The 26,183-nt window shown below is 48.7% G+C and overlaps 1 protein-coding gene across 3 annotated transcripts; it reads left to right on the forward strand.

Moving 5' to 3' along the window:
• Positions 1-4,296: 4,296 nt before the first annotated feature.
• Positions 4,297-23,869, forward strand: Mapkapk5 (MAPK activated protein kinase 5). 3 transcript variants are annotated; one of them, XM_032886682.1, is made up of 14 exons: positions 4,301-5,045; positions 9,742-9,815; positions 10,852-10,927; positions 11,513-11,610; positions 12,869-12,977; positions 14,140-14,229; positions 15,410-15,505; positions 16,238-16,318; positions 18,124-18,311; positions 20,906-21,026; positions 21,871-22,001; positions 22,245-22,366; positions 23,211-23,315; positions 23,682-23,869. In XM_032886682.1, exons 1-14 carry the CDS (start codon positions 5,010-5,012, stop codon positions 23,774-23,776), a joined length of 1,422 nt encoding a protein of 473 aa, XP_032742573.1. In that variant the 5' UTR covers positions 4,301-5,009; the 3' UTR covers positions 23,777-23,869. The 3 variants fall into 3 exon arrangements, with proteins under 3 accessions (XP_032742575.1, XP_032742573.1, XP_032742574.1); XM_032886683.1 differs by having other exon boundaries at positions 22,245-22,360; XM_032886684.1 differs by lacking the exon at positions 11,513-11,610 and having other exon boundaries at positions 4,297-5,045; positions 14,144-14,229.
• Positions 23,870-26,183: the final 2,314 nt, after the last annotated feature.

Here is a 26,183-nt window from a genome sequence, read left to right on the forward strand (position 1 = left end):
GGAAGGTCCCAAAGCCCACTCCCACAGTGACATTCTTCCTCCAACAAGGCCACCCCTCCTAATAGGGCCACTCCCTAGTTCTTTTTGTTTTTTTAAAGATTTATTTATTTCATGTATATAAGTACACTGTAGCTGTCTTCAGAGGTCATCAGATCCCATCACAGATGGTTGTGAGCCACCATGTGGTTGCTGGGATTTGAACTCAGGGCCTCTGGAAGAGCAACCAGTGCTATTAACCACTGAGCCATCTCTCCAGCCCAACAATTCTTTTTTTGTTTTGTTTTGTTTTGTTTTGTTTTCAGAGCTGAGGACTGAACCCAGGGCTAGGCAAGCGCTCTACCACTGAGCTAAATCCCCAACCCCCAGCCCAACAAGTCTATGGTAACTCCTTAAACCTTGTCAATCTACGACGTGCACTATTTCCTTAAACTTACTATGAACTTACGGAGTGTAAAACTGCTTAGAAAACCACGTAATCAACTATACTGAGAAAGTATAAAACTAAGAACCACAAAGTGGAGGTAGAAACCTGTGCTTCATCCGGTGTGTTTGTGTGCCTGATCTTTTTTCTCTCTGGCTCACAAAGAGTTAAGGAACTCAGAGCCTCTCACCTGAGAGGCCCCAGTCCAATTAAAGAGCCCAAGTAACTAAATTCCTTTTCTTAATCCCCAGCTGCTGTCAGCAGGAGTTAATTGTCAGAAGCCAGCTTTTGGCCCCAGAATAGCAAGAGTTAAACTGCCAGAAGCTATCAGCCTCTAGTCCCCAGAACCGTAAGAGAGAGTCAGAGGTCACCAGCCTCTGATCCATCTATCTGTGCCCTACCTCAGTACTTGACTGTTGGGGCAGCTGGGAAACAGAGAAACCCTGTATCGGAAATAACATCACAAGAGGTTTCTAGGGTGTGCTCAAAGCAGGGGTCCTGTGAGTAGGTCCCCTATCTGTGAAGAAAAGGAAAGTGGAGGCTTTGATAGTGGAGGGCCCTGTGAAAAGAGCTTAGGACAGGTGTCTATTACTACCGGGAGAGACAGTCCTGTTGACAAGGTGAGTTCATGGTGGTGAGGGTATGTAATTTTAACTGTGGTGTGCAAGAGGGCTGGGGCAGGGTGTCTACAGAGACTTCCCTTGGCAGAGATCGTAGCTGGCATGAAAGAAGTCACACCAGGCCATCAGCAGGGGCTGGTCCCTCTCCGAGGGCAGTCCACTCCCCAGTGTCCTTCCTGGCTGTTCGCAATGAGGGCGAAGTCCAGTCAAGGCCTTGAAGTGTGGCTGTTATATGAGCTGGTGTGGCAGAAGGACTCAGGTGGCAATCCTGGGACACAGGAACTGTAGAACAGGCTTCAAACATTCGCACGTGCCTGTAGACCCCGTATAAAGGGTTGCAGCCACCTTTCCCCTTCCTCTCCCACAGGAAGCGTCTGCTTCTTGCCAATAAACACAGTCCCAGGTCAGGCTTCTCTCTCTACTACTTCTTGTCCCTTTGAGCTGCCTCAGAAATCTTAACAGGTCAGAGACTCAGAGAGGGAATCCGGGATCCATAAGGGAGCTGAGCCTTCCCACAAGCACACCCTCCTTTGTTAACATGTGGTGTGGTGAGGATGCAGTTAGCCTGCAGCAGCTGGCAAAGGGTAACCATGAGAGCTGTAGTCAAGGGAACATCAGAGCTCTGTAGTTCAGACTGAACAGCAGCTCTCACCAGCTCTCCCTTGATCTCCTCTGCTCCCTGGTCCTATGCCCCAGAGTGCCACGTTGTCTCTCTGAGACGTCTCTCTCAATCTTTTTTTTTTTTTTTTTTTTTTTTTTTTGGTTCTTTTTTTCAGAGCTGGGACCGAACCCAGGGCCTTGCACTTCCTAGGCAAGCGCTCTACCACTGAGCTAAATCCCCAACCCCTCTCTCAATCTTCAGTCTCGCTCTGACACAGTCTGAACCAAACGGGAGGCCAACTCTCCAAGGGGACCATGGATCCAACACAGCCAAAGTGTTTGGACAAGGTAACCTAACTCCAAGGCAATCTGGCAATCTGTGAGGGCCCCCTCCATCTTTGAGACTGGCTCGAAGGTTCCAGAGGCTTTCCACCAGCTGAGTTCACTTGCTGGAGTTTTGGGGACTCTTCACTGGCCTGCCTGACTTACATGGCAGAAAGCTCTAGAACTTTTCACGTACTGTTTGGTCCCTCGACCCCTGGAAATGTGGGAGATTGGGGCTGACCCCCTGCTTCTAAGCACATTTATGGTGAGCAAGAAAGTAGATAACATCTAGTTGTTATAGCAAGGTATGCCTTTCTTATTAATTAGGCTGCTCACCTGTATGCCACATTAGCTAAAGGTCAGGTGCTGTCTCTAATAGTGGTCTCTGATTCAAGGGTTGAAGAAACACAGGAAACCTGCCCCCATCTCTGCCAAATCCTTTAGTCTCCTGCCCCTGTGCCAAGCCAGAGCAGTCAGTATCCCCTTCCCCCCTTTCCCCAATATAGAAGCCTTGGGCCTTTGAAGAGGGCAATCTGGCACCCGAATATCAAATATCGTGATCCTTCTTTCATGACAGCACTCTCCTTCGCTGATGGCTCCGACCTTTGAAGGACGCAGGAGTTAGTATCCTTGAAATGATAAAGCTCACTCTTGGGCTATGGGAAAGAGGCGATTAAGTATTCTCAGGCAGCCGTGACTGTGTCATAAAAACACGCTGGTCTCTGATAGCAGGATAAGTTGTGTCTTCCCAAGAAGAAAAGGTCAAAAAGGTCTTTTTCTAGCTGTGCAATTCTGCCTCCCTGTCTGAACAAACGCTATTGGGTTTGAAGGACAGCACTCCCTTTTCCCCCTACCCAATCACGTAACGCTAGGAGTCTAGAACCCCAGTTTATGCATCCTCCTATATACCTCGAACTCCTAGATTTTAGGGGTTGCTCTCCTAACCTGTGCAGCAGGAAGGACAGCGGGAACCGGGTCTGGGCTCACATAATAAAACTCTGCCTATTACATCGGTGTTGCAATTTCTACCTGTGTTTTGGGGTTCCCGAGAACTGGACATAACAGGGTCAGGACCCTGGGGAAAATGATCCAGCTGCAGGGCTGATCAAGGTCTCTCCAGATGCACAGAACATTGCTCTTGGTCTCTGTTTATATACTGTCCAGTGGGGACCATGGGGTTCTAGGGCTGTGTATCTTGGGTGAAATGATTGGGTCCTGGTTATCAGGTGCAGCTTTGGTAGGTGTAGTGAAGTTCCTAACTAGACTATTTTTGCAGGTTTAAAGTCTTTAAAAAAAAAAAAAAAACTATGCTCATTACATTTGGTTAATCAAAAATCTGAGGAATGCCCCTGGGTGGCTCAACTTAACCCGTGTTTTACCCTGGTTACACACCTGCCGTGGGTTCCAAATTGCCCATTCCAAACGACAGTTAGCCTGGCTGAAGGCTAATCTAAAAGAGCTCTATCTGGGAGACCTCAAGAAACTAACTTGCTCAGCTCTTGGTCCCAATCTAGCCTCAATACACATTGGATAAAGGCCTCTGCTGGCCCAAATTTGGAACTTTTGATTTTAATTCCTAAACTGATTTAGATAACTTCATAAAATGAAATGGGGAGTGGCCCCTCCCCCATATTTCTTCATTCTTAAGCCCCTCACTGTAAAGGCTCGAGGAAGCCAGCCTTTTTCTCTGCTAAACTAGTCCAACTTACTAGAGGGGAGTATGCCCCCTGCTGTGCGCAACAGTAAACACAGTCTTCACTGCTAAAGGTCAGGCTTCCATCTTTTTCTGTTCCCTGTCTGTCCTTTTGCGCTGCCTCAGAAATCTAACAGAAAGGACGAGTACTAAAACTCCTTTCTTTATACTCTCATCTCTTATGACTCTCTCATGGATAAACTTCCATTTAAGTAATATTTAATAAAGCCTTCAATTCTGCTTCATAAACTGGCTAGTCCTAAAACTGTCAGCGTGGAAGCCACGAACTCGCCCTCTCTCCCCCTTCCAAAGTCTAGGGAAACTCCTCGGGGTGCTGAGGGGGCGGTAGCAGGCAGCTACATCCCGACCCCCAAACAGCTGACAAGATAAGCACAATCCGGTTGGTTCCCACATAGCAAGGTTTCTGTACGTCCCGAGTCACTGTCCCAGTTCCCTGACTACTCCTTGGCTGCAGTCACAGGCTTTTTCTGGATGGACACAAGACAGCGGCCTCCCGCGCATGCGTCCCGCCTGCGTTCCGCTTCTCTCCGCGCAAGCCAGCCGGCGCGCCCTCTTACGTCATTAACTTAGCGCCTCATTAGTGGAAGGCCCGGGGGCCTGTGCTGCTTGCGGCGCGCCCCGGGGAGGCCCGGCGGGCGCCTGCACATCAACCACGCGGCCCGGGGAAGCCTCGGAAAGCCCGGCGGATGCCGGCGAGGGGCGCGCGGCACTGTGTGGTAGCAGAGCCGGGCGGCAACAGGGGTGGCATGGGGCTGCAGAGGGTGCGGCGCGGGCGGGCGGCCGGCGGGCTGCCCGGCGCAGGCGTCCCGGCGATGTGTGGCGCTGGAGCGGCGGTGGGAGCGGCGGCGGCGGTAGCGGCAGCGGCGGCGGGGGGCTCGGCTTCGGCTTCGCTACGGTGCTGGTGCCGGCGGCGGCGGCGGCGGCGGCGCAGACTTCTCCTCAGGACCTGGCGAGCCCGGGCCTAAGCGGCGGCCCCGCAAAACCCCCGCACGGCGCTCCAGGCCGGGCCCCTCCCCGTCTCGCCCTGCCCCGGGAGCCTGCCTCCCCGGCTGGGGATGAGGCCGGGAAGCGGCTGCGCGGGGCCCAGCACAAAGGCTTGTCCCCAGGGGCCGCCGCCGCTGCCGCCGCCACCGCCCCCACCAGCCTAGAGCCGCCTGTGGAAGCCGAGCCGGCACCCGGGCCTTCATCTCCTCCGGTCCCCAGGGGCGGGCGCTGCCCGTCTCCCGGAGTCCCGGGTACCCGAGCTCCGAGCCCTCTGCTTCCTCGGCTGCCAGGGGACCGGACAGCCGCGCAGCCTTCGCCGCTTCGGGCTGTGGGAGCCCAGGGGAGCATGTCGGAGGATAGCAACATGGAGAAAGCCATCAAGGTAAGCGGGAGATGCAACTCATCTCCTACTGTTTCCGGCGTCGGCCTTGGGAAATCGAGAGAATTTGGATGAGCGGTAGAGGTTCTAGTCACTAGCACCTAGTAAGTTCGGGTTTCAGACTTCCCGGGAAGGGGATCGCTTTTGAAGGCCCAGAGTGTTTGCTTATGTAGGGTGAGTCTCTGGTTCTCTCTAGTTTCCTTGGTTGATACAGTTTGTGCTCAGCTAGAACGAAGTTGAGTAGTGTGGAAATACTTGATATGAGTAGAATTCAGAGTGCTTCTTAGGACTCTCATGTTTCCACCGCCTCCAAGTGCTTCTTGGTGATCCACTGCAACACTTGGCAGTGGCTCTGATCCTTCCTGATGGGTCTGAAACAAGCTTGTTTGAGACCTTAGCTTCAGGAGTTGGTTTACCTTTGTTCAAAACCTATTCTTTGTCTTTTCCCTCCTCTGTGCGTTCATATCCTTCTGTTCTCTTGTCTATTCTCAAGAACCAAGAGTTTACTTCTGAGGAGTTAAAAGTGCCCAGTACTCTAAAACTATCCCAAATGGGACTGGGAATATAGCCCGGCTGGTAGAGTACTTAGCCAGGCATGAGTCCCTGTGTTTGCTCCCTTGCACTGCATAAAACTGACACGGTGGTGCAAGTCTGTCATCCCCACGTAGGAGGATCAGTTGAGGGTTCCGGCCAATGCTATGATTTAATATTTGGCGGGTAGGAGGAGCCTGAGCCCAAGCCTGATTACCAGAGTAAGATCCTTAGACCCACATGGTTGGAGAGAGCCAACTCTGGCAAGTTGTCTCTGATCTTTGGGGGACACACACCCAAAAACTGAAAGAAGAAAAAGTTCAGGGCTGTCTTTGGCCACAGAGTTAAGAGGCCATCCTGGAGCTACAAACTCTGTCTATAAATAAGTACATAAATTAAAATAACTCCAGTCTGGCCCAAGTAGAAGAGATTGTTTTTCTTTTCTGTCCTTTTGGTTTTTTGAGGGAGGGTATTTCTGTACAGCATTGGTTGTTGTGGAACTCATTCTGTAGACCAGGCTGGCCTCAAACTCAGAGACCCACCTGCCTCCGCCTCCCTGAGTGAGTGCTGGGGTTAAAGGTTGTGTGCCACCCCCGCCCACTGAAGTCCACTTTGTTTAGATTTTTTTTTAATTGCCAGTAACAGTTTTGTTTTGGGTCAACACTCTTCATGTTTTTGGGTATTTGACAATTTTATTTGTCATTTAGGAAAAACAGTTCAACAAAACAAAAGAGAAATGAAAAGTCCTTAGTTCTGACTCAGTATCAATATTACTGTCCTTTAGTCATTTTAAGTGTATGTGTGTCGGTGTATGTATGTATGTATGTGGGTACATATGTACACACATGGAAGTTGGCTCTCCTTCTGTCATGTGGGGTCCAAGAATTCGAGTCAGCTTGTTGGCAGGTGCTACTGAATCCTCTTTTGGGCATATTTAAAAAAAAAAAATAAACAAAAAACGGAACTCTTTCTTGAGGACTGGAGAGATGGATGGCTCAGTGCTTAAGAGGATGGGTTGCTTCTGTAGAGGCTCCAATTTGGTTTTTAGTGGCCACACTAGTGGCTCACGGTCACAGCACTCTGTAACTAGCTTTGAGGGATCTGACACCTTCTTCTGACCAACAGAGCACACACATAATTAAAAACAGAAAGGTAGGACAAGGGGAGGCACACCATTAAGCTAAGCTCTTAGGAGGCAGAGGCCTGGAACTCTGAATTCAAGGCCAGCATGGTCTACATAGAGAGTTGTAAGCCAGCCTGGGCTACATAGTGAGACTTGTCTCAAAACAAAACAGAGTCCATTATATCTTTTCTTTCTTTTTTTTTTTAAAAGATTTATTCATTTTATTATATATATATATATATACATATATACATATATATATATATATATACATATATATATGTACACTGTAGCTGTCTTCAGATACATCAGAAGAGGGCATTAGATCTCATTACAGATGGTTGTGAGCCACCATGTGGTTGCTGGGAATTGAACTCAGGACCTCTGGAAGAGCAGTCGGGTGCTCTTAACCGCTGAGCCATCTCTCCAGCCCCCATTATATCTTTTCAAAGCGGATCAATTTGTATCCAGTAGTCAGAGATAGTTGCTGCTGATTCCCACCAACACCACATAAGATGATAAGTTCTTGCGTTTTTATATATCTACTATTTTTGTAGAAAAATTGGACACTCCATAACATAGTGACTCTGGACTCTGACTCTTCCCGTATTTGTAGCTGCCTAGAATTAAAGGGAAATTTATTTTCCTTGTGCATGCTAATGTCAGATCAGGGTTGTTGTTCTTGGCCTCTAATATGGGCTGAGAACTTCTGAGGCTTTTATCCCCTGCCACTCAACCCCTGTGGTTCTGGAGTCCTTTCAGAATGGAGCTGATTTGCAAAGTCACTTTTGGCTTTAGATTTTTTTCACTGGCCTTTGATTCCCTCCTGTCCATGTATCAGTTTTGTGGAGGGCTCACTTTGGCCTCCTTCTATGGCTCTGTGTAGCAATTTGCCCTCTAAACCCACATATTCTGCATTCCTGGCCAGGGCCATTGTCTCTGAGCTCAGCACAGCTGTGCCTTCTCTCCCACATTACCTGGTCTCACCTATGCTGCCCTCTGTTTTCTTTCCTGTCCCCTAGAGCAGCAGCATTGTTAGCTGTCACACAGCTCTGTGCTGGGGGCAAGCAACCCCACTGACTGCTTTGGGCAGTTTGCACAGAGGATGGAAGCTGGAGGAGCCAGGCTGGCTGCTGCTTTTGACCTCACTTCTAGTGGGTTTAAGAAAGACAGTTCGGGTTGGGGATTTAGCTCAGTGGTAAAGCACTTGCCTAGCAAGCGCAAGGCCCTGGGTTCGGTCCCCAGCTCCGAAAAAAAGAAAAAAGAAAGAAGAAGAAAAAAAAAAGAAAGAAAGAAACAGACAGTTCTCAGTTTGTTTATTCCGTTGTAAAACTGACAACTGACTGGGTCTCACTGTGTATCTGTGCCTGGTCTGGTACTCATTGTTGATTAGGTTGCCCTGGATTCAGAGAAGCCTTCCTGCCTCTGCCTGCTGCGTGCTGGGAGTAGAGCAGAGAGCCCTCCTGGCTGACAGTCTTGTTTTGACATTTTGTCCAGCTTTAAATATATTCATGGAAAGCAGTTGTCTGCCTTCACACCATGAGTATGAGAATTGCCTGTTTTGTTGTTATTGAATGTTGATGGCCCACCAGGGAGAGATGAATGGAGAATGCATACTTGATCCACTCCGTCCTGGACATTGGGTTGTTTTTTATTTAAACATTCTCAAATGGTGGTAGTGGGTCATTACTGAGGACAAGTGGTCTAGAAAGTGCCATGCTTCCTTCTGTGAAAGCAAGTGTTTGAACCTCAATCTCTAATGTGGATGGGCTACTCTCTGCTGTCAGGTACATCCTTAGTCTGGTAAGATTAGGCCTGAGAGTTCACACTCCTGACTTAGGGTTTCTGTTGCTGTGAACAGACACCATGCCCACCGCAGCTCTTAAACGGACAACATTTAGTTGGAGTTGGCTTACAGATTCTGAGGTTCAGTCCCCTATCATCATAGCTGGAAGTAAGGCAGCGTCCAGGCAGGCATGGTTCTGGAGGAGCTTAGAGTTCTACATCTTAATCCAAAGGAAGCCAGGAGCAAACTGTCTTCCAGGCAGGAGCAGGGTCTCAAAGTCAACCCCTGCAGTGACACACTTCCCCTAACAAGGCTACATCTCCTAATAGTGCCAACTCCCTGGGCCAAGCATATTCAAACCACCACTCTCCCATCCACACAAGTTGAACAGTTTGTTCAAGGATGTAAGCTTCTATTAATACCTGACACAGTTTTCTGGACTCTTAGTTTTTAAGATTTAAAAAAGTGCCAGGTGGGGCTGGCAGGATGGCTCAGCGGTTAGAACACTGACTGCTCTTCCTGAAGACCTGAGTTCAATCCCCAGCAACCACATGGTGGCTCACAACCATCTGTAATGGGATCTGATTCCCTCTTCTGGTGTGTCTGAAGACAGCGACAGTGTGCTCACATACATAAAGTAAATAAATTAAAAAAAAAGAAAGAAAGCGTACTTGATTGTCGTAGTGAAGACTCACAAGTTACTGTGCTGTACTTTTTTTTTTTTTTAAAGATTTATTTATTTATTATATATTGAGTACACTGTAGCTGTCTTCAGATACACCAGAAGAGGGCATCGGATCCCTTTACAGATGGTTGTGAGCCACCATGTGGTTGCTGGGAATTGAACTCATGACCTCTTGAAGAGCAGTCGGGTGCTCTTAACCGCTGAGCCATCTCTCCAGCCCTGTGCTGTACTTTTGAACACATGAGTGGTGCTGGAGGCGGATGAAGGCCTCTCGTATGCTAGGTAAGTGTTCTGCCACTTATCTAAAGTCCTAATGTCTGTCCCATACGTTGTCTAAAGCATCATTTGTCTACTTAAATAGACCACGAAGGTGGATTGCAGTTCTCTTATTTTTGAACCTGTGTTATCGGGAGGTAGTGGTTGGGAGGAGATGGCAGTCATGTGGACAAGTGTGCGATTGTGAAGCCTGCGGACTGGGGAGGTGCTGAGGCAGGGCTGTGCTGCCTCTGCCCAACAGTGCAGCTTACAGCTGAGTTACCTCTGCCTCTCTTGTTCATCTTCTTCTTTTTAATAGGAGACCTCCATTTTAGAAGAATATAGTATCAATTGGACTCAGAAACTGGGAGCTGGAATTAGTGGTCCGGTTAGGTAAGACAATGTGGAAAAGTGGGTGCGTGCTCTGGGAACAGACATAGGAAGTGAGCTTCGAGCCACAGTCACCCGATGCGCCACCAGAGTTGGCCTGAGTTTAAATTGCAGTTTTTATTTGGCTTTGAATTGTTGTAGTAGTATGTACCACTGAGCTACCCCAGCTCCAAGTAGTGGGTGTGTCCTTTATTAATCTGTTTGTTGCATTTTTATGAGTGAGTGTGTGGAAGTCTAAGGATGACTTTCAGGAGGTGGTTCTCTTCCCCCGTGTAGGTCCTGTGGATCTCACTGGCCCCTTGGTAGAGGCCTGTAGTTAGTGTTTCATAGCTAGAAACAGCTGAGTAGTAAAGTCACACGGTCTGTAGTATTATGGGCTGATTTTAAGATGTTAAGATATTTGGACCAGTGAGATGGGTTGTTGGATAGAAGTTCTTGTTACAATTCTGATGGCCTGGTCCAATAATAATACTGGAAGGAGAGAACTGATCCCTGCAGGTTTCTCTGTGACCTCCTTATGTACATCACACATGAAATAAAAAAATCTAATGTAATTCTAAAGATGTAAAAGGTGGGGCTGGAGGTGGGTCAGAGGCTAAGAGCTGCAGCTGCTCTTGCAGAGGCCCCGGTTTGATTCCTAGGACCCATAAACTGGCTCACAGCCACCAGCAGCTCCTCCAGGGCATCTGACGCCCTCTACCGGTTTCCACAGGGAACAGGCGGTGAACAGACTTACATGCAGGCAAAACATTCATACAATAGAAGGAAATAAAAATGTTAGGAAATAAGACTGGCCTTTTTGAGAGGCCATCGTTTCTTCAGTCCTTTGGTCGTGAGCTGACATTACCTGCTGAGGCTGAGACTCTAGTGTGGCTCGGTGGCTGAGCAGACAGGAGACTTCACCTTCGCCATCTGCTGCTCAGGGCACATTGTTTGTATTCCTTTGCCTGTGTGTCTGAGACAGGGTCTGTTAGGCCGTGCTGTCCTGGAACTTGCTGTGGAGATCCTGACTGCCATTGTGATTCCTTTCTATACCTAGAGTCTGTGTAAAGAAATCTACTCAAGAACGGTTTGCACTGAAAATTCTTCTCGATCGTCCAAAAGCTAGAAATGAGGTATGTTCCTTACTTGGCTTGCACACGCACGCACACACAGAGGGAGGGGGGTGGTCTTTCCTCTGCAGGCCTGAAAACAGCATTAGATGCTTTAGTGCTCCAGACAGTATGGGCTCACCCGCTGGGAACTGAAGTCTGTTCTTCTGGAAGAGCAGGAGACACCCTTAACCACTTAGCTGTCTGTCCAGCCCTTGTTTAAATGTTCTTAGAGCCTTAGGATATATATGTATTTACAGTTGAGGCAGGTAGCTCTCTGGAAAGTGAAGAGATGTGTAAAGACTGTCTATACTTCCTCTCTTCACGTTACCATGTCGAGTGCTCCAGTGATGTGGAGAGCTGGCGTGCAGTCCTCACTCACCTCACAGTTTACATTAGTAGCAGGAATGTGAAATAGAGTGAGCTGTGCACGTTGTCATTTGTTAATAGAGGGCGTAGTGCATCTGTTAGTGCAGTTTTATTTGTATGGAGGAGGCCGATGGTCTGGACAGGAAAATACTTTTCCTAGTATTCTAGGTGACAAGGATTTCTACAGAAGTAGGCTGAGCGTGGTCAGTTTTTGATGGTGTTTCCTGTGTTCTCTTTAAGGTGCGCCTGCACATGATGTGTGCCACACACTCCAACATAGTTGAGATTATTGAAGTGTTTGCTAACAGTGTACAGTTCCCTCATGAGTCCAGCCCCAGGTAAGACTGAACAGGGCCATCACCATACATGGCCATGTGGAAGTCATAGTTGTAGACTTGTGCTTTTCTCCTGCCCTCCCTCCTCTCCTTTCCCTACCTCGTTCTCTTGTGTTTTAAATGCTAGATTATGTAACCAGTGCCTCAGCTCTCATCCCCAGGTTCAGTTGCCTCTGGGGAATCTTGTTTCATTTGCTCCCCTTCCTCCACCATTATTTTGATTACTTTCTCTTTTCAAAAAACGTTTGGGGCTTGGGAATTATAGGTTAGTGATGGAGTGCCAAGCATACCTAAGGCCCTGGATTTAATATTGTGTGTGTGTGTGTGTGTGTGTGTGTGTGTGTGTGTGTGTGTGTGTAGTTAAAAGCAAAAGAAAACATTAAAGAGCCAAGTAAAGTGGTGCATGCCTATAATCCTAGCCCTTGAGAAGCGGAGGCAGGAGGATCATACATTCCAGTCTAGCCTAGTCTACATAGTAAGACTATGTTATGTTCTAAATAAATACATAGGAATTGAAATAGGTTCTACTTCAAATTGGCGGGAAGGGCCTAAATGTCATTCCAGCATTCCAGGCCAAGTCTTAGAAGCCGTGCAGCAGAAATGCCCCAGGGCCTGCCCTGACTTGCCTTTTGAAAAAAGAAGCCGTCCTTGTTCCTAGTTGCAGGAGTTTGGGAAGCACGTGAGGTGGAGTCTGAGGGGCAGTGAGCCAGGCGCCTCCTCCCTTGCATTCAGAACCTTACAGAGCAGAGCCTGTGTAAGGGCAGCCTGGGAGACCAGTGTCTCAGAGGCTGGGGGTGCACAGTGGAAAGGGTACAGGAGCTGTGCTGTTAAAGCCAGTGAGAAGTCGGTGTGGTCTACCGTGTGCTCCGATGCTGAAAGCATTTTGAGTTTATGTGAGGGAGAGGAACCAGAAACTCATGCTTTCTTTCTTGCTTCTTTCTCTCTCTTCCTTTTTCTTTCTTTTGGTTAAGACTGTGAGAGCCATTGCACTGTAGTGGCTGGCCTACGTGCACTCCGAGAGTGGCTGCACATTGTAGATGAGGTCACTTTAGGTCAGTGTTTGATGCTTCAGGGTTTTTCTTTTTCTTTGCTTTTGTTTTTTCCCTTTTTCTTTTCTTTCTTTTTTTTTTTTTTTATTTTTTTTTTTTTTTTTTTTTTTTTTTTTTTTTTTTTTCCTTTTAAGCCCCCCCCCCCCTAAATCCCCCCCCCCCCCTTTTTTTTTTTTTTTTTAAACTTAACAAAATCAAATGCTTTCAAACAGGGCTCGACTCTTAATTGTAATGGAGATGATGGAAGGGGGCGAGCTGTTTCACAGAATCAGCCAGCACCGGCACTTTACAGAGAAGCAAGCCAGCCAAGTAACAAAGCAGGCAAGTCAACCCCAGTGGGCAGGCGGGCACAGCCAAACTGCGACCACCTTGTTAAGCAGTACAATCGCATTGGGGGAAGGGAAGCTTAAACAGAAGCTCCATTTGGCCTCTCATTGCCTGCTTTGTTATCAGAAAGGACATTTTCCTAAAAGTGCCACTGACTCCTTTTATACTTTAGGAGGGAGGACTGTATTTTTAATTGCTTGTCACCTTGCCCAAGGGCTGCTGTGAGAGTTTGCTCCACTGCCTTAACTGTGGACAGTTGTGGGCAGGTAGCTTCCGATGCTGTTGATACCACCTGAAAGGCCTCTAGTATAAACTTGTCCTCAGGCGATTGTACCCAAGATGTTTCTTGCCTAAGTCACCTATCATTTCTGCAGGTTTTTGTAATAGTGAGCGATTCTTACTTTTATTCTACTATGTTTACTGTAGAAATACTTTATGTCCCATACAGCGCCCTCATAGAGGTGACAAGCTAAACCTCAGGTCTGTCCTCATCCCAAGCAAGCAGACCATAGGAAAGCACGGGGCACAGCGGTTAGCTCTGTGAGAAAGCTTGCAGATTCTCCACCCTCTGCTCTGCCGTGTCTCTGGACGCCTCCTTTCTCATTGACTAGGAGTAACCACTATGTGAGGTGCTGAGAGGAATCACAGGGTTGAGGAACTATTTAACTTTAATTAGACTGTTCACTTTTCATTACTAAGACTAAAGGCTGAGATGTGATCATTTGTAAAACAAAAGCTGTTGCCGTCTCCTTGGATGCATTGTTGTGAGGTAGGAAGCCAAGCTGGCTGGTTGGAAGGTGTTGGACCATTCAGCTCCCTGGGTGCAGGTACCTGGAGGAGCAGCTCTGCTGTCCACAGGGAAGCCCTTCCTACTAAGGGCTGCTGCCTGTGGCTCCCTACAGTACGTGTCACAGCATAGGTAAAGGGATGGCCCCGGCATCCATCTTATGGGATGTGTCCTCTGCTTTATTCTGGCAGGACCCTTTGTCGGCATGCTTGTTTAGTAAATATAAGTTTTAGTTAAACTAAGGCCGATGTATTTCTGTTTCTTGGTGTCCCAGTCTGTCTTAGTTTCTCTTGTGTTGAGCTTTCACACTAGGGGTGTTAGAGATGGTGCTTTTCTAAGAGGCCACTGGTCCACTGTGCCCTTTTCCAGATAGCCCTGGCTCTACAGCACTGTCACTTGCTAAACATTGCGCACAGAGACCTCAAGCCTGAAAATCTGCTTTTCAAGGATAACTCTTTGGTGAGAACAATTGCTTTCTTCGTTTGATGCTGTCACTGTGTTCTGTTGTGTTCTGTTTCTTCCTAAGCTGGAGTCTGCCTGTCCCAGGCCAGCCTTGAACTCACTGTGTAGCCGCAGGTGGCCTTGAACTTCCGTCTCCTGCCTCCACCTCCTTTCCAGTGGTGGGATTCCAGGTATGCATCACCGGATTCAGTTTGTCACCGTGGGGATTGAACCCAGGACTCAGCACACAGTAGGACAGCACTGTGCCAACAGATGTACATCTCAGGCTGCTTTAAATTTTGTCATACTGTCTTGCTTTGTAGACCAGGCTAGCCTGGAACCCATGTAAAATAGCTGGGATTGCAGGTCTACGCGCCCCGCTGCTGTACTGAACCCGTGCACAGGAGGTTTTAGCCATGGGCTTCTCATACTTTAGTTTCCCACTCTTTCCTTGTTAGGGGCTCAGAAATGTCAGCACACCCATGGCATGGGTGATTTGGATGGTACAGGTATATTTGTTGGACTTACAAACTTGCACTATTATCTGGACAGCTTTGGGGAGAGACAGGGATTGACACACTGTCACGTAGTTCCTTGAAAGTCAGGTCTGAGTTGCTGTTAGCTGGATAGGCGGTGTTTCTCCTGTATCCCTGCCTTGGCCCATATGCTGCTTGTCAGTTGCTCTGGTTGCCATGAAGCTCATGGCTAATCTGTGAGGCTGGGTGGATGAGAGGAGGGCCGTAGTTAAGGCTCTGAACTCAGAGCTGTGCTCACGGGTATAAGTCAGGGCTGACCACATAGATTTCCTGCTTCTCTATTACTTTTAGATTACTGATTGATTTTTACGTGTATGAGGGTTTTACCTGCAGGTGCATGCAGTACCTGTGAAGGCCAGAAGAGGGCATTGGATACTCTGGAACTGGAGTTACAGTGGTTGTGAGCTGACCCATGGGTGGGTGCTGGGACCCACAGCCAGGCATTGTGCAAGAGCAGGAAGTGCTCCTAAGTGCTGAGCACTCTGCAGCCCTGCGCCAAGAACAGCTTCCAGATGCCCTGTCCAGGCCAGGTCTCAAACTCATGGTAATCCTCCTGCCCCAGAGTACAGTGCTAGGATTACAGGCATGAGCCACCACACCTGGCTTCCATAAAGTGTTTACTGACAACTGTGTGGTGTTAACTTCAGTTTGTTTTCTTTCAGGACGCCCCTGTGAAGTTATGTGACTTTGGGTTTGCTAAAGTTGACCAAGGTGATTTGATGACGCCCCAGTTTACCCCTTACTATGTAGCACCTCAGGTAAGCATGTTCTCTTCTTTAGGATGTACTGCCAACTTGCCTGAACCCAGGCCTCCCCCACCAGGTTTCTCTGTGTAGCCTTGGCTGTCCTGGAACACCCTGTAGACCAGTCTGGCCTTGAACTTTAAGATGTGCCTGCCTCTGCCTCCTAGTGCTGGGATTTAAAGGCGTGCACCACCACTGCCAGCTGACGAGAGGTTCCTGCGCCTACTGTGGGTTTGACCTAGTACTGCTTGTCTCCCCGTGTTCATTTGGGTAGAAAGACTGTTAGCTGGAGCTAGTCGTTACGTAAGACACTGAGGCTGCCCCAGTTAATCCTGACTGGCAACAGTACTGGGGAGAAGATAGGTGTTGTCCTGGGCTTGAGGACATGAAGAGGGGTTCTCTGGGGAGCCCTGGCTATCTTACTCTGTAGACCCAGGCTAGCCTTGAACTCAAAAGATCCATCTGCCTCTGCCTTCCGAGTGCTGGAATTAGAGGCGTGAGCTCTCGCTCCTTGGTGAAGGGTTTTGTTAACGAGACAGGGTCTCACCATGTCCTGAAGCTGTGTCCCCACTGTGTATACCAGACTTGGGCCTAAAGGTTACACCAGCATGCCAGGCTGAGGGTTATCTCAGGGTTCTTTTTGTATTGTTGATTGCCATTCGTCTTTAGCCTCCCTGTCGTCTGGCTCAAGCTGTGGAACACTGGTGATGTGATCTCCAGTAAACTCTTGGCCCAACTCCTTCCCAGGTACTGGAAGCACAGAGAAGGCACCAGAAGGAGAAGTCTGGCCTCATCCCTACCTCGCCAACGCCCTACACTTACAACAAGGTAAGGGAGGTGCTCGGCTCCTTCCCAGTGGACTCCGTGGCTCTTCTGTGAGATGTTCATGATGCTGCAGCAGCTGGAATACAGCACGTGACCTGGAATCCAAGATTCTAATCTGATGAGATAGGAAGTGATCCCGTGATGGCAGTGGAGTGACACGGTTGGCATTCATTTTAGACAGAAAGGCCATTTTTGAGAATCTGAAACTCAAAAGCACACTGATGGTTTACATTACCATTCTTTGGTGCTTCATGAAATGACAATTTGAAAAAGATAAAAAGGCACATTTTTAAAAAGCTCCTGTCTGATGTGGACAGTGTCTTCTGAGCATAGCAAGTGCTTGGTTACGTGGTGCTCTCTGATCTGAGCCATGCAGCCCGTGAGGCCAGCGTCTCTGGACATGGGTCTTGGAGTAGCTGTGAACAGATTCTGAAGTGGACTTGCTCTTTGGGCCCTGCACACTGACTGTGGGTGACAGTGGCCTGGGATAGCTGCTGTGCATCCACGTGCTCCAGCTCTGTGGCCACCAAGCTGCATTTGCTGTGTGTAGGGAGGTGGGCTTCAAAATAGGGATTCTCTGTGTAGCTCTGGCTGTCCTGGACCTCACCCTGGAGACCAGGTTGGCCTTGAGTTTGCAGAGACCCACCTGCCTCTGCTTCCTGAATGCTGGATTAAAGGCATGTGCCACCACTGCCCAGCTTAAACTGTACTCTGGACAGGAGCAGTCACAGCATTTGTGGAGTTTGCAGGCCACCTCTAGCCTAGCCAGAAAAGGGCAGGTTCAGTGAGATACCCCTTCTCAAGGAGACAGTGCCAACAGTGCTAGAGGACACCAGACGTGCTCTGGTCTCACGTGCATAGTGCATGGGCATTGTGTACCCCCACTCCCATATGCACAGACATACATAGCACAAACATCAAAGCACCCTGATGCAGATGCTCACTGGGAGGACCCTCGGCCTGCTGTGCACTTGATCTGATGGAGCTTGTATGGTGTGTAGCCTTTAGGGCATGTGACCACAGACCCAGACACCACCTGAGCCAGGTGTGGTTGCTGACAGTGGCTCTGGACTAAGCGCCTCTCTGCACGAGGCTCACCAGAACTGTTACAGAGATGGGTGTTGTGAATGTGACTCAAGCCTCCACTCTTGTGCAGGGCTTGTAGCTGGAGAGCGCTCTGCTCGTTCTTTTCTTCTTGACTTTTTTTGTTTGTTTTACAATTCAAATAGAAATTTTTTTAAAATTTATTTATGTATGTGAATACACCATAGCTGTCTTCAGACACACCAGAAGAGGGCATCGGATCCCATGACAGATGGTTGTGAGCCACCATGTGGTTGCTGGGAATTGAACTCAGGACCTCTGGAAGAGCAGTCAGTGCTCTTAACCACTGAGCCATCTCTCCAGCCCCAAATAGAATCTTTTAATGAGAATAGAGTAGGACACAGTTGTCATGTGTGGCCAACAGAGTGTCTTGACCTCCAAACTTTGTCACACTACTTTGGCCTTTTCAAAGTGGCTTATGCCATCTTGGCACCATCTTACGTCCATGTGCTCAGCCGCTGTTCTCTGTCCTCCCCGGTCCACATTGACACGGTGTATGCCGAAGTGGGAGCTAGCTTTTAGCTACTGCTTTTTTGCTCCAGGCTGGCCTCATATGCATGTGGTACATGGTGCCTCACAGGTGCCCCAGCTGTCACTGTCCTTGTGAAGTTTGGTGATTTCAGCCTTTGTGTGTTGGGGCTACACCTGAACCTTAATTTGAAGCTCTTTTCTAATAGGAGTGGTTATTTTCTGTTTTGTTTCAGAGCTGTGACTTGTGGTCCCTAGGGGTGATAATTTATGTGATGCTATGCGGATACCCTCCTTTTTACTCCAAACACCACAGTCGGACCATCCCAAAGGATATGCGGAAAAAGATCATGACAGGGAGTTTTGAGTTCCCAGAGGAAGAGTGGAGCCAGATCTCAGAGATGGCGAAAGATGTCGTGAGGAAGTAAGTCTGGGGCTGCTGGGAGGGTGGCCGGGAGCCCTAAAGTGTAGGCATCTTCCTGCTACCCTGTCCCTAGAGCCTCCTCATGGTAGAGCCGGGCATGGTGGTGCGGACTTTTAATCTCAGCCCTTGGGAGGCAGAGGCGGAGGGAGGCAGGTGAGTCTCTGCAAGTTCAAGGCCAAGCCTGCTCTACAGAATAAGTTCCAGGACATCCAGGTCTACAGAAAGATCCTATTTTGAAAAGCCAGAACAAGAGAAAAAAGTTCTCCTTATTTATACTCCTTATTCATTTATAGAAAATGGAACTCTCTTCCTTTTCTATTCTATCCCTAGATTATGTCCCAAGATTGTAAACCTGGGGGTGCCCTGTAGCCAGTCTCCATGGGTGTGAACTAAGTGACCAGCCTCCTGCTGTGTCCTTCTCCCCTCCCCTCCTCATTTTCTTTTGTCATCTTGTTTTGTTTACGTTTTGTTTTTGCTTTTGCTTTGAAATAGGATCTTGTTCTAGCTCTGGCTGGCCTAGGACTCACTGCGTAATGAGGTTGGACTGAGACGCTCAGTGTTGGTGCAGGCGTGCACGGTCCATGCCAGCCTGTGTCTTTCTCACACATAAGCCAGCAGGGGTGGATCCGATGCCAGCCTGTGTCTTCCTCACACATAAGCCAGCAGGGGTGGATCCGATGCCAGTCTGTGTCTTTCTCACACATAAGCCAGCAGGGGTGGATCCGATGCCAGCCTGTGTCTTCCTCACACATAAGCCAGCAGGGGTGGATCCGATGCTAGGCTTTCAGGACAGCCCCTTTGACCTTCTGTCCCTTTCCTACTGTTGCAGAGTGTGGTGATGGTTTCAGGGCCACACCCAGTCTTCTCTGCTAGATGGGGGCTCTGACAAACTCTAAGATGGGGATTCAGTAAGCACTAGGGATAGCAGGGGCTGAGGGGATGGTTCAGTGGTTAAGAGCACTGTCTGTTCGTCCAGAGTTAGGTTCCCAGCACCCACCTAGTGGCCCACAACTCCCTGTAACTTCAGTTCTGTTGGGCTTCATGCCCTCTTCCGGTCTACTTGGGCACTACACCCATGCATAGAAATGGCAGAATTTCATACATAAAAGTGAATGTTAAAGAGTTAGGGATAGCGACTGCATAAGGGTTGGTGCAGAAGATGAAAGAAAGCAGAGTTGAACTCCACACATTTTCTTCTGCCTGCCCGTGTGGAAAGCGCTGCTGTGCCGGGGTCATGGTTTCCTTTTGGGGTTTGAGAGGAAGGGAAGCAGGGCAGAGGCTGTGCTTGGGAACTGTCCTGTTGACCGCAGCCCTTCCAGTGTGAGCTGTGCTAGGCAGGCTCATGCCTGCCTGTGTTGCCAACATTGAAAAGCTAAGGTGGGAGAATCATAAATTCAAGGCCAGCTTGGGTTACAGAGACCCTATATCGAAACAAAAAAGGTTTAAAAAGTGAAGTGGTGGACTGGAGAGATGGTTCAGTGTTTAGGAGCACTGACTGCTCTTCCAGAGGTCCTGAGTTCAATTCCCAGCAACCACGTGGTGACTCACAACCATCTGTAATGGGATCTGATGCCCTCTTCTGGTGTGTCTGAAGACAGCTACAGTGTACTCACATACATAACGTATGTGCATTAATCTTTTTAAAAAAAAAAAAAGTGAGGTGGTTGTTTAGGGAGTGTGTTATAAAGAGGGACTATTTCCTAAACTATATAAAGGACTTTTTCTGCCGGTGTAAGAGCAGGGTTTGACTTCCCACCAGTCTTTATACTGCTTCCACACCACGTGCCCAGCCCTCGGTGTCCTCTTGTGAGTGTAGGTATGTATGCATATAGAGGTCAGAGGGCATTCTTCAGACCTTCATCCATATTTCCCCCCTCTTCTTCCTCCTCTGCTTTTTCCTTGACATAAGGATCTCTCACTGGCCGGGGTCTCTCCAAGGGATGTAGGTTTATCCTGACTCAGACATTTGGAATGAGGTGGTGTTTCAGAGAGCCTGGGAGTGTGCTGGGGTAAGCTATGTGAATGGATGTGAGGTCACAAAGTTTGACCAAATTGTGGCTGGTCCAGAGACTGTTGGGCTTAGAAGACAGTGCCGTGTGGTGGTGTTGGTGGTGGTTGACTGGCTGGATATAGAGAGGCCCAGGTCCTACCATCAGGTGGGATTCAGTCTCATCTTCGATCACAATCTCCTGTGTGAAACTACATGACCCTTAGCTGTGCTACAGCTTCTCTCAGCTAAAAGTAGTTGAAGCTTTTCCCAGAAACCTCAGCTGGGGATTAAACACAGATAGGCCTGTTGGCTTCCCTCCTGAATCCTGCGATGTGCTCTGAATATTTTTGAACAAACTTATGGTACCACTTTTAATCTGGTACCACTTTCAATCTTCTGCCCAGGAAACCTCAGCCATAATATATCCATAAGCACTACATGTGGCTAGCGTCCCATCCTGCCTTGATCCCAGAAGCTCCAGGCCGGGAGGAGTTAGGAGAAAGTCAGAAGAAGCCAAGGCTATTTGGAGCTCAGCCCAGAACTTCCTTGTTTCTTTTGGGGACAGTGTATGCATGTTGTGTCTGTTGGTATGTTTTCTTTGAAGGCTTCTAAAGGTCAAACCAGAGGAAAGACTCACAATCGAGGGGGTGTTGGACCATCCCTGGCTCAACTCGACAGAGGCCCTGGATAATGTGCTGCCCTCTGCTCAGCTGATGATGGATAAGGTGTGTGAAAAGAAACTGTGAGAAGGGAAGTTGGGGTGACTGCATATGGTGCTTAGAGGGAAACCATGGCAAGTATGTGTTTCCTGAAAAGTCAGGATCCAGGACATGGCTCACAGGGTGTGGGTTTGGTGGCACAGAGCATAAAGACCCTCCCTGCAAGGTGTTGAAGTCAGGCTGGTTCTAAAGGCAAGCAAAACAAAGTGAGGGTTTTAGAAACCAGATCGTCCATGCTGTGGGGATTCAGAAACAGGGATATCTCTGAGGATGTAGATCATTCTGGAAGAAGGCAGAGACCCTTTCACTTACTGTTGCGAGGAATATGAAGATGTTTTGTTGTTTATGTGTATGCCATGTGCGAGACGGTGCCTCAGACCAGAAGGAAGGTGCAGTCCTGGAGCTGGAGTTACAGGCGGTTGTGAGCTGCCTGACACAGGGGCTGGGAACTGAAGTTGTGAGAACACTGCTCGCAACTGCCGAGCCATCCGCCGCCCACCACTGTTAGTAATTCTCACTGAAACTTCTGTCCCCATTGCCAGGGGAGAAGAGTAATTGAGAGGTGGCCCATGTGCAGTCTGCTGTCCACTGATCGTGAGGGAGAGGCCACTGCCTGACCAAATGTCAGCTTTGTGCTTCTCCTTTGTCTTAGACCACCTTTTTAGGGCCAAGTAACAAATGGACACACGCTGCCAAGTCAGGCACAGTGACACACCGCACTCAGCACTGACTTGGGAAGCTTAGGTTGGCAAATCATGTGAGTCCAGGAACTGAAGATGAACATGGGTGGCATAGCAGAAACAAGAAGGTCCCGAAGGCAGGCCTGAGCTGATGGCAGTCTCACATGCAGGCAGTGGTTGCAGGGATCCAGCAGGCTCATGCCGAGCAGCTGGCAAACATGAGGATCCAGGACCTCAAAGTCAGCCTCAAACCCCTGCACTCTGTGAACAACCCCATTCTGAGGAAGAGGAAGCTACTGGGGTAAGTGAGCGCGTCTCTTTGATCTTTTTCATGGCAGGCACGGTTGATGGTGAATGCTGAGAGCTCAGCCAAGTCTGCCCTCTTTGACTTCCTATGGAAAGAAAGTGTCAAAAGTGTCGACATTCTGAATTACCTTAGGAGTGGGACACATTCTGTAGTTACTTTCTGAATGTCCTGGGGTCCCGATTTGGATCTGGGCTCTGAGGTCTTACCTTGCTCTTGTCATTCCCCACATGTGTAAAGCTCCAAGCCAAAGGATGGTGTTTATATCCACGACCATGAGAATGGAGCCGAGGATTCAAATGTTGCCTTGGAAAAGCTTCGAGATGTCATTGCCCAGTGCATCCTTCCCCAGGCTGGTAAAGGTCATGCCACTTACTAATGTTCTGCGTGTGTGCACGTGTATATGACAAGAGGATCAGATTCAATTTGTGATTTGTCTTTCTGAAGTACATGGATAAAGGAGTCCACATTACTAGTAAATACAGGCAGTGTGAGGGTAGATACGTGGTTAGTTCTGTATCTTTGGTCTGCTCTGACATTCTAGGTTAGGCTTAATCCCCGGTGCCGGATGGGGCCCGTGTCTGTTGTCTTCTTTTCACAATGAAGGCACAGAGTAGAGGGAGAAGAATGGAGAGGTGGGCAGGGTCCAAGGATAGTGTACAGCCATCTGCACCGTTCCCGGAACCGTTCCCATGACACAGTGCATATCTGAGTGTGAGAACACTGCACGCGCTCACGCCAGCCCTGCTGCAGCTTCCTTGGGATTCAGCAGGCTGTGAAGTGAGGGGCTGTTCTCAGCTGATGGAGATGCTTCATATTAGATGGGGCCACAGAAAGTTGGGTTAACCTGTCTCCCTAAATCCTGTGCGGTTTAAGAGCACTCAGAGAAATTGAGTGTTTTGAAGCAGGGGTTGTTAAGAAAAGGGTAGGACACACAGCCTTTTCTTTCTCCTTCTCTTGGCCAGATGTTTTGCTCAGAATGTTTTCTAACTCCCAGCACTCAGCCTGGGGTGTCATCACATTTGCGTGAAAATGGAAACTTGGAAAAGCTCAGTGACAGTAGTCAGCCTAGAGCCCTGGGGAGCCAGTCACTAGGAACTATGGTTTCTTAATGAATTGGACAGCATAGCACGTCCTTCCATTTTTAACACTAAAATCCCATGATGCTACAGAAAAGTGAAACTACTTCTCCATTCTTGTCCACAGGAGAGAATGAAGATGAGAAGCTCAATGAGGTAATGCAGGAGGCCTGGAAGTACAACCGGGAGTGCAAACTCCTGCGGGACGCGCTGCAGAGTTTTAGCTGGAATGGTGAGACACACCCCTGCCCTGTGCTTAGACTCAGATAGTCCTGAGGCCAGAGCTCAGTGAGGACAGGGCCTGGAAGGGGGATGGGGGAGGGGCGTCGGCGATGGCGATGGCGTCGGTGTCGGCATATCTGCTCCTTTGTGACATTCCTGTTTTGGTTTTGGCCTATCATTCTACCTGGTTGTAGCTTTCTTATACATGTTTGGGAGTTTTTATGTGCTTGGGTGTGAGTGAGTCCTTTGCCAGACAGAGTGATCTCTGGTTTAGAGAACCAGAAAGCAGGGCATCTGGACTTCTGCTGGGCAGTGTGGGTGGGTGGGTCTTGCTCGGAAGGAGTTGTGTTGACTTTGGTCTTTTCTTGCTCTTCAGGTCGTGGATTCACAGATAAAGTGGACCGGTTAAAGCTGGCGGAGGTTGTAAAGCAGGTGATCGAGGAGCAGACCCTTCCCCACGAGCCCCAGTAGTAACCGCTTCAAACTGTTTTTAACAATTGGAAAAATTATTCCTTAATGTAAAAAGTAATTTTTATGTAAATTAATAAATCATAATTTCATTTCCTTGTTGCTTAAAGTTGCCATGTAGATTTAGGTTCAGAGTTTCCTAACAGTCACCTGTTACTGTCCTTAAAAAGCTCAATTCCAATACCTATATTAGCGTAGGGTGGTTGAGTCTCCCATTGTAAGATGACATTGTCAAGAAAAGTCATCAAGTAAACACCAACCAGAGGTCGGTAACGGAGCCACACCGGACTTTCTGCCCAGTGAACTGTTGCATGGAGCATTGTGGAGTCTCACTCAACTCCCGTTTGCCCTGGGTGTCTGCTCCCTGCACCTTGGCTGGGTGAGTCCTAGTGCTGAGGCGTTTCTGTGAATCAAGGGTTGTCAGCTGCCTGCCACAGCTCCAGGATGCACATACATTCCTGGGCCTGGAGCCACTGCTGGTGGAAAAGCAGGAGCATGGCCTTAGCTTCTTGCTCCTGATCTAGAGAAACCCAGCTGTTTACTTGGTGTCATCCTTGTCGGGTGTGGTGTGTTCCCGGGGCTCACTGGGATTGGCTTTGGGTTACTCTTCTCTGCCGTCCTTGTACCGGCTGGCCTCTGCTCGGGCACAGCTCCACTGGACGGCAGTCACTGCCTGCCCTGCCCCCTGACCGATCCCTACTAGGACGCTGCTGAGAGACCGCATCAGAGGACCCACTCTCCTGTGTTTCTCCTGTGGCTGTCCAGAGTAGTATTTCTGCCTAGACTTAGGACATCCTCCCAGCAGTGTTTATTTTCCTCAGTATCCTTTATTCTCGGGAAATAGAATTATGGCCCAGAAAGGAGCTGCTTCCTTGCTAACTGTGTATAGAGGCACAGCCAGTCCTTCTGCTGTGGTGGCTTAGGGCTGTTTTGGTGATTGGCTTTGTTGGCAGCCCGAGGAGCCAATGGACACTTGAGTCACAGGTGGGGCAAGCCCTGTGTTTCAGATGTTCACTTGTGTTGAGTCCTCGGAGATCGAAAGGATTCCACGGGGCTTTGTTACTTCCTAGCTCCTAGACCGGAGGTGTCCTTGTTCTTCAGAAGGATGCCACTGACTTCATGAAGAACAGCAGTGTCATTGGGGGTTGCAGAGGAAGGAAAGGCTGTTACTCTTAGGTGAGTGGTGTTGCTGTGAGAGGTGGTGGTACTTTCCAGGGTAGCAAGAACTCACTTAACAGAGGAAAACCAATTTTTTTTTTTTTTGGTTCTTTTTTTCGGAGCTGGGGACGGAACCCAGGGCCTTGCACTTCCTTGGCAACCGCTCTACCCCTGAGCTAAAATCCCCACCCCCCAATTATTTTATTTTTAAATATTTATTTGTTTTAGGTAACACTGTCAATGTCTTCAGACACACCAGAAGAAGAGAAGAGGGCATTGGACCCCATTACAGATGGCTGTGAGCCACCATGTGGTTGCTGGGATTTGAACTCAGGACCTCTGGAAGAGCAGTCAGTGCTCCTAACCTCTGAGCCATATCTCCAGCCTGAGGAAAACCAATTTTAAGCAAAATTTCCAGTGAGAAAAATGAATCTGAGATTGGATTAGGGCATGTTGTTTTCAGTGAATCCCTGTCCCCTAGGTCATCACGGAGGCCACACTTGCTCTCTTGTGCCTGTCCTGGGATTGGAATTCAGTTCCCTTGGGGACAAGTTAGCTGTGAGTCTTCTCTAGAGGAACCGCTGGCATACCAGCTCTAGCACTCATCTCTGAAATGTGTCATTTGGGTGTCTTGTAAAACCTTAGGATGCTTTCCCTTCAGTGCGGCGAACTATTAGAGTGGCTGGAACCAGCTGAGCGACGTGCATCTTCAGGGTTGCTTCCCTCTGAGCCTGGCATGTCTCTCAGCAGCCTTAAGCTAAATGCATCTGGTCGCAGCAAAACCCTGTCCAGCTCTTGCACTCACCTGGACAAAGCCCCCTAAACGGTAACTCCCTGTTTGTGATCGGGCACGCGGGTAAGTCAGGGCACGGTTTGGTCTATAAATTTCTAGGCCAGAAGTAAATTATGTTTTAACATGAATCATTTTTGCTAATAATAATACAAAATCTACCCCTAGCTGGAAGCTAAACCTTTCTATTCCTGGTAATTTCCTGCCTGCTTACCAATGCTGTCTGTGGAAACATTGAAAGAACAGCTCCAGTAAAGCAGCAGGCTGTTGTCTCCAGTCTGCCTAAGCCTGCTCGTTGAGACCACTGCTTGTCACTCAGACAGTCGGTCTCACCACCGTTACGGCTGCTCCCATGTCTGGGAGGCCACAGGAAAATGCTGCTTCAGTGTTTGTTTTTAGTTTTGTTTTTGCAGGGTTTCTCTGTAGCGTTGTCTTTCCTGGAACTTGTTCTGTAGACCAGGC

This window comes from Rattus rattus, chromosome 16 (assembly GCF_011064425.1).
Source record: "Rattus rattus isolate New Zealand chromosome 16, Rrattus_CSIRO_v1, whole genome shotgun sequence".
Classification (NCBI taxonomy): domain Eukaryota; kingdom Metazoa; phylum Chordata; class Mammalia; order Rodentia; family Muridae; genus Rattus; species Rattus rattus.